This window comes from Olea europaea, unplaced genomic scaffold (genome assembly GCF_002742605.1).
Source record: "Olea europaea var. sylvestris unplaced genomic scaffold, O_europaea_v1 scaffold7787, whole genome shotgun sequence".
NCBI classification, from domain to species: Eukaryota; Viridiplantae; Streptophyta; class Magnoliopsida; order Lamiales; family Oleaceae; genus Olea; species Olea europaea.
Window position 1 is genome coordinate 1 of NW_019266209.1, and position 7,981 is coordinate 7,981.

Sequence of the window (7,981 nt, forward strand, 5' to 3'; positions counted from 1 at the left end):
TTTCTTAGATTTGATAAAATGAAAAGTTGGGAATATCATATATTGGTCTTTGAGATATTATTTTAAACTTGGGTTCAATTGTTCAAGGAGGGTGTTTATAATAGGTTTATCTGGTACTTAAGAATGTATTGCCTATTTCTACGGCTAGTAAGTGGATGTCGGATTTACCTTGTGCTTTCAGATTATTAGTGAAGTTGAAGAGAACTTAATTTAGAAAAAACCAAGTAAAGTGTAAGATACGAAAGAATGAAAATGTGTTTAGTGAAAGGTTGCTGGATAAATCATTAAATATAAGAGGCATTATGGCAAGTGAAGATCAATTGTGTGCTTTATATCTTTACATGTTCGAATCTTAGCTAATTGAATATTGAGGATGAGATAGGAAACTTATATGGTACTCCATTATCTATGGAGTTTGATAAGATTCTCGCTTTACATTTAAATTTTAGCCTAGTTTGCAGGAAGCCATGAGCACTAAACTACATTTCAGTACAGCTTTTCATCCTCAGACAGATGGCCAGTCAGAGAGGACCCTACAGACTCTTGAAGATATGCTGAGGGCTTGTGTTTTAGAGTTCAAAGGTAGCTATGATACTCATTTGTCGTTGATGGAGTTTGCTTACAATAATAGTTAACACTCCAGTATAGAAATGGGTCATTTTGAAGCTTTCTATGGTAGAAAATGCAGAACACTAGTTTCCTGGGAAGAAGCTGGTAAGAAGAAGTTAGTAGGCCCTGAATTGGTTCAAATGACTTCAGAAAATGTGAAATTGATTAGAGAAAAGTTAAAAGCAACTCAAAATAGACAGAAAAGTTATGCAGATAGGTGCAGAAAAGATCTTGAATTTGCAGTAGGAGATAAAGTTTTTCTTGAATTGTCTCCTTGCAAAGGGGTGTTGAGATTTGGCAAGCGAGGAAAGTTGAGTCTACGATATATTAGACCCTATGAGATTACTCAGCGGATTGGCCTAGTTGCATATTGATTAGATCTGCCAGATGAATTATCTCAGATCCATGATGTTTTTCATGTTTCCATGCTTCACAAATATGTTGCAGATCCCTCTCATGTTCCGGAATCTCAGCTAATTCAGTTGAAGGAGAATTTGACTTATAAGAAGAGCCAAGGAGAATTTTAGGTAAGAAAGTGTAGATTCAACAAAACAAGACAGTTTCACTTGTTTAGGTACTTTGGCAGAATCAGATAGGAGAATAGGCTACATGGGAAAACGAGGATCAGATGCGTGTTCAATTTCCTCATTTATTCATTGTCTAGTCAGTTGCCAGTTGAATTTCGAGGACGAAATTCTTTTAAAGAGGTAAGATTGTTAAAACTCAATTTTCATAGACAAAAATTCAAATGTTGACTAGTCAATGTCAAAGACAATTAAGGTCAAATTAAATATTTTATTGGGTTTTATTTTACAATTGACAATACATGAGGGTTAAATTGGATAAAAATTAAAGTTGGGAATTTACTTATATTTTTTTGGAAGTTTAGAATTAAATGTGATATAAAAATGGGTTGAGGGATTTTCTTGCAATTTTTTGAGTAAGTGGGATTTATATTCAACCTTTGACCATCATTTTCTCCTAAAAACACACACTAACACCTACTAGAAAATTGCAGAGAGTAGAAAGGCCAAGAAAGAGAGGAAAAAAATCAGAAAAAAGGGAAGAAAAGGAAGAAGAGGAAGTAAGTGTTGATTTCTTCAAGTACTATTTCATTTCTTAAAGAGTTAGAAAGTATATGTTTGTTGTATTATGATGTTAAATATTCTAGGGCTCTAAGTTGTTGATTTAAATTTTAGATTGAAGGAAAGAGCATGATTTCAAGTCAATCTTTGTGAGTGGATGAAAATTAATTCTTCAGCAATAAGTATTTATTCAATTTATATTAAATCAGAAAATTTATTATTTCATACAGTTGATTTGATAGCATGATTTTCAAAATAAAGTTGATTTATAAACAGTTATTTTTAAAGTTTGATTCAATTAAGTAAAATCATTTCATTAGCATGTTTTATCGATATTACATGTTTCAGAATATTTAAAGTTATTTCTAAAAACCACCAGAACGTAATCATGTGATTTTACCCTAGTCTGCACTTATGTGAATGTGTTTTCACAGTGTATGACCAGTTATGGTTATTTTACCCGCTTTGCACTATTGTGAATGTGTTTCCATAGTGTATGACCAAAATTACAGAATTTCAGCTCTGCGTGCGTATGACCAAAATTTCAGAATTATAGACTTTCAGAATTGAATAGCTTTGCCATGTATATCAGTACTAATCGATACATGAGTAAGGTTATTCCGATGTACCTTTTTGGTGTGATTTTCTAGTATTATACAGCTTATCATATTATAGACTAAAAGATTTAGTTTAGTTAGTCTGAAGAATATAGCTTTTCAGCATTACACAGTTATTTAGATTTTAGGAACAAAATTTTGCTTATGCAATTTACAGAATAAAGATTTGTATGATTCCAGTATATTTTAGTTTTGATAGCATTATCAAATTTCAAATTACAGTAATTAGCTTATTCAATTTAAAAAATAAAGATTTTAGTTTATAGTACTGTGAAAGGAAATTTGGAAGTTGACACCAGTTTTCAGAAAGTTGTTATAAAGGGAAAAGTATACTTTTACAAAATATCCACTCATTGAGTTACAAGCTCATATTTTGTCACCTTTTTTCTTAGTAGATAGTAGCTGCCCATATTGGAGCATGTCGATCTGCGAGTTGAGCCACACAGTATCATTTCTTGTATGTCGCATTTTGTCAGTTAATACATCACATAGTTTCGGGATTGATGTATCTTTTATCAGAAAATGTATTTATATCACGGGCTCACTGCATATTTTTATATATGTTTTACAAATGGAGTAGTTTGAATATAAAGGAATATAAATTTCTTTCGAATACACTTATTTTGAATAGTTGGTATTTTGAAGGGTTGGTGTGCCTTGTTTTATATTATATGCATAGATTTGAAAAAAATTGATTTTTACTCAGGTGGTTTTGTCCATGTTTCGAGGAAAGTTCTGTCAAAATTCTTCTAAAAATATATTTTTTTGTCAAGAAAGTCAAAGTTACATTGGTGGTGGGTCTGGTGTTTAGCTAGCGTCTACCATCGACACACGACACATGTCGGATCTCCTAGGATGATTCGGACGGGTCGTGTCATGCTGAATAAGGGAAGTGATCACCTCGTCACAGGTGGCACGACCCCCTTACGAGGGGTAGCTCCACGACTGGCAGCTTGAGCTCTAGCTCGCGTAGCAATAGCCCGTCCTCGGCCAACACCAAGTGCATAACCCTTGCCCTTGATTCTAGCTTCCAAATGCTTGAGCATTGGAGCATTCTTGAGCATATCCGGTATTACCATGAATATGACTTTGTTGCCACGAATGAAAACATGCTCTAGTTGTGAGACCTTCCCATTCTTAGCAGTGTAAGTGATGTTTTCAAGCTGGTAATTCCAGTTATCCTTGCACTCCACCATGCTACCTCTGTAAAGCTCGCTGCTCTTCAACTCCACCGTCACCGCGTGCCCCGACGCCTCATGCAGTAGCTTCACCAGAATTCCCAAAGTCCGACTCATTGTAATTTCTCGCTAAATTAACTTATTTTTCTTCGTTTTTCTTCAGATTTTCCCCAAAATTTGAAGTAGCAATGCTCCTTCCAATAGAAATTGCGAAAGATGGATTATTTCAACAACATGGTTTCCATTATTTTCGACCCCGTTTCAGGTTAGGGAGCTGGAGACGGTTTCAATTTAGCGCCGCTTGAACGATTTAGGGCAAAATGATGGAAGGGAAATTTGTGAGGAAAATGCAATGTATTACCCAGTTAAAATGGCCTTTTAAAATGGGTATGGTTTTTGTGCCGAGTACATTTAAACTTTGAGATTTGAATTTCAAACATGAAAAAGCCCAATTAATGACCTTTTTCTTTTGGATTTTTTTTGGGGAAAATTTCATAAGTAAAATTTTAAGTATAACACATTTCAAAATTAAGAAAACAAGTTTCAAATTTTAAAAATCAGATTTTTATTAAAATTTATTAATGATTTAATTAATTAATTAATGATTTAATTAAATATATTTAGGTCACAAATCTATATAATTTGGTCACAAATCAAAAATTTTATGTCACGATTCAAAAAATTTATAGGTCACAGTTTGTTAATCGATCACAAATAAAAAAATTTATGAGTCACGATTTATTTATTGGCTACAAATTACAAATATTACATGTTACAACTTATTATACAGTCACAAATTATCAAATTATCATCACAAATGAACAATTTTTTAGGTCACACATTATTTATTGGTCACAATTTATAATTTTTATTGGTTACGTATTGTTTATTGGTCACGGATTAACCAATTTAATGGTCATAATCAATCAACTAATTTGTGACCACCATTGACACCTGCGACAACACCTCACCATTGCCTCTAGTAGCAGCACTACCATCGTCGCTGCCGCCACCATCACCACTCGACAGCAATAACACCACCACCACAAACAATCAACACATCCCAGAAAAACATCGTCACATCATCGTACCAAATCCACCACCACCCCGACAGACCCATTCGCTACTGCACCCATCGCTTCAATCGCCACCGCTAAAATATGGAATCCGCCACTGCCACCACTCAGACAACCAAAACCAAAGTCTCACAGCCATCAAACTACCTGTACCACCACCGCACTACAATCGCCATATCCACAACCATCACCACAACATCTAAATCTGCCACTGCCAAATCCACCATCTTCACCACAACCAATCACCAAACACTATTGTCGCCAGATCTACCACCACCTGCACCAACTACCGCTTCACATCACCGCTTTGCTGATCCACCATCATCACGTTTCGCAAAGTTGCGCCACCATATCCACCACCACATCTACCACTACAAAACCACTACCACACAACACTATCACCACCACTACCACACAAAAAAAAAACCAGATCTCTGGTGCACCGTCGGCGTAGCAAAGGTAGATTTGTTCGCTGTGATTCGTACTTCTTTTGGCCGACGATTTGCACTCATTCTAGAGTGAAATGGATTGAGGGGTGAGTGATAGGACTGGGCGACGACGTTGACTGGTGGTGAGCCTCACAACCACCACCACCCAACGCACAACTGTGAGATGGGGGTGGCGCTGTGCTGGTCACTTGGGATCAGCCTTTGCGATAGTCGGATGGGGTGGTGACGGTGGGTTATTATATATTCATACCCAAGACTGTGAGGTGGGGTGGTGTCGGGAGAGTTGGTGCCGTGCCGATGATGGCATCGGTACTAGTGGAGAGAGAGAGAGAGAGAGAGAGAGAGAGAGAGAGAGAGAGAGAGAGAGAGAGAGAGAGAGAGAGAGAGAGAGAGAGAGAGAGAGAGAGAGAGAGAGAGAGAGAGAGAGAGAGAGAGAGAGAGAGAGAGAGAGAGAGAGAGAGAGAGAGAGAGAGAGAGAGAGAGAGAGAGAGAGAGAGAGAGAGAGAGAGAGAGAGAGAGAGAGAGAGAGAGAGAGAGAGAGAGAGAGAGAGAGAGAGAGAGAGAGAGAGAGAGAGAGAGAGAGAGAGAGAATTGAAATTAGGGTTAATGGGGTTGGGGTAAAATGAAAGTTTGTATATAAATTAACTTAATTTTAAAATAATATTATCATTATTGAAATATAATCTGATTTTTGAAATAACAAACTTTGCATCTCATTTTTGAAGTTTGATCTTAAAACATATGAATTTGTGTAATTTTCACTTTTTTTTAACCCCATTTTCCAACTCATTGTGTCAAATTTTGTGTCAACAAATGTGGTGAAGTAGCATTATTGAACAAAAAATAGTAAAAGGGCAATTATATTACCACTACCAATATTATTAAATGCACCACAATTTTTTGTATTTTTCTTATTCACTTAAATAGTTTTAAGTAAAATTATATAATTAGGACTTTCATAGATTTTTTAATAAAATAAATTATTGTTCCACTACACATATAAACCTAATATTTTCATTCTTTTTCATCAACATCTGATTGCGAATAGCACTTCCATTGACGATGGTTTTTGCTTTCTTTCACGACGACTAGATAATTTTCTTTAGTCATAGTAAATGAATTTATCATTGATGTTAATTTCGATGCAAATGTTGCTCATATTTGGAGAGTTTGTCAATGGAAGAATATTAGATTGGATGCACGATTTTTTTTTCCCATCTCAAAATTGATGCTTATGTTCTGAAATCTAGAAACCCTCCACCAACAACCACATCCTTCACAAAGTTTTCACCACCAAAGTCAGTCACAAAATCCTCATCGGATGTCATCAAATACATACAAGATTGTCTCATCACATGCCCATTGGGATCGATGAGGTTTCCGAATCTTCCACATATCCATTACCTCAAAGGTAGTGCAGCCCATGTCCGCTCATTAGGCTCACAAGGGCAGCCGCCGTGCATCGAGATTTCGATCAATCCTAGAAATGCCAACAATGGTTTACCACATATATTGGCTCACCATAGCTCGCGAATGTTGGGAAACCCGTTTTAAGAGTAAATATGGCCTCATGCCCTTCTTTGATTTTCCAGTAGTAGGTAATGTTTCCTATGGCAGTGAAAAAATGAAAGAAATTAGATGTATTTACTTTCAAAAAATTCAAAATTAGTTCGAAGGATAAGAAAAATGAGAAGTAATATTAAGACGATGAGTATACCACAATATACATTTTTTTTCATTTTCAGTTTTTATTGGATTAAGAGTATAATTCTAAATTTGTTGTTGTGTATTTATTAAAAATATATTTTAAATGTGGTGTAGTAAATAAATTTTGTGGTGGTAATATAATAATCCATGGTAAAAATATGAAGAGCATTGACTAAGTTTATAATAATTTTTTATTGATAAAATATGCCCTATTTGGTTCGACTCAAATCTCTAAGTCAAAATCAGCGATTGATTTTAACCATATATTCTATAGGATTCACAACTTTTCAATTATATATTCCATAAACTTTTATCAAAATTTACTCACTAATTTATTTTTATGTAAACCAAATAGGAGCATAGTAATTAAGCCTCTGTTTGTCTCCAAAATTACTATCTATTCTTTAGTTCCTACTTTTCACATACGGTACACACAATACAATTTCCCTAAGTAGTGCAATGTTCATAAAAGTCTAGCTAGATTACAATGTGTTTTTGACTTTATCAGGCCCAATCCCATTTCCTACTCTTTCATTTCATTTCTCACACAAATCCCTAACGATCGACATTTTTCCTCTCTCTTTCATTTTGCACACTTAATCGCACGAGTCGAATCTCTATAGAAATTTTAGATCAATCTTCCACATCTTCAGATTAACATGGTGATTTCATTTTGTTTTTGTATTTGATCGATTTTCCCTACACATTAAAAGAGAGACTTTATTCATAGCTCTACCTTAAAAGAGGTGATCCAAGATTACTATTCATTTTTGAATTCATACTTTTCATACATTGTTGCACAATACATTTTCCCTAATTAGTCAACTGTTCATTCAACCCAACTTGGTTTCAGTCTGCTTTTCATTTTAATAGACCCAATTCCCTTTCCTACTCTTTCATTTAATCTTGCACGTGAAACCCTAACAATCAATATTTCCCCTCTCCTTCTCTTTCGTTTTCCACGCTTAATCACACGAGTCGACTTTAAATAAATTCCAAATTATTCTTCTGCACTTTCAAAGTAATGTAGTAATTTCGTTTCATATCTACATTAGATTTATTTCCAATACGTTAAAAGAGAGACTTTGTCTTGCAACTATTCCTAGCAATACATATCTCACCTTTTTCTTTTTTTCCTATATCCTCTCTACCTACAAGAGATCATCCAAAAATACTATTCCACTTTGAGTTTCCTTAACTAGACTACTTATCATTCCACCCGACCTGATTACAATATACTTTTCACTTTATCACGCGCAA

The 7,981-nt window shown here is 35.0% G+C and overlaps 1 protein-coding gene across 1 annotated transcript; it reads right to left on the bottom strand.

Annotated features, from left to right (window-relative positions):
- Positions 1-3,207: 3,207 nt before the first annotated feature.
- Positions 3,208-3,612, bottom strand: LOC111391347 (small nuclear ribonucleoprotein SmD3b-like). The gene has a single exon (XM_023016549.1). The coding sequence runs from the start codon at positions 3,604-3,606 to the stop codon at positions 3,208-3,210; it is 399 nt and encodes a 132-aa protein (XP_022872317.1). The 5' UTR covers positions 3,607-3,612.
- Positions 3,613-7,981: the final 4,369 nt, after the last annotated feature.

Bases quoted from the DNA above. Each gene is read 5' to 3' on its own strand.
- LOC111391347 (XM_023016549.1), bottom strand. From the start codon at position 3,606: ATGAGTCGGACTTTGGGAATTCTGGTGAAGCTACTGCATGAGGCGTCG.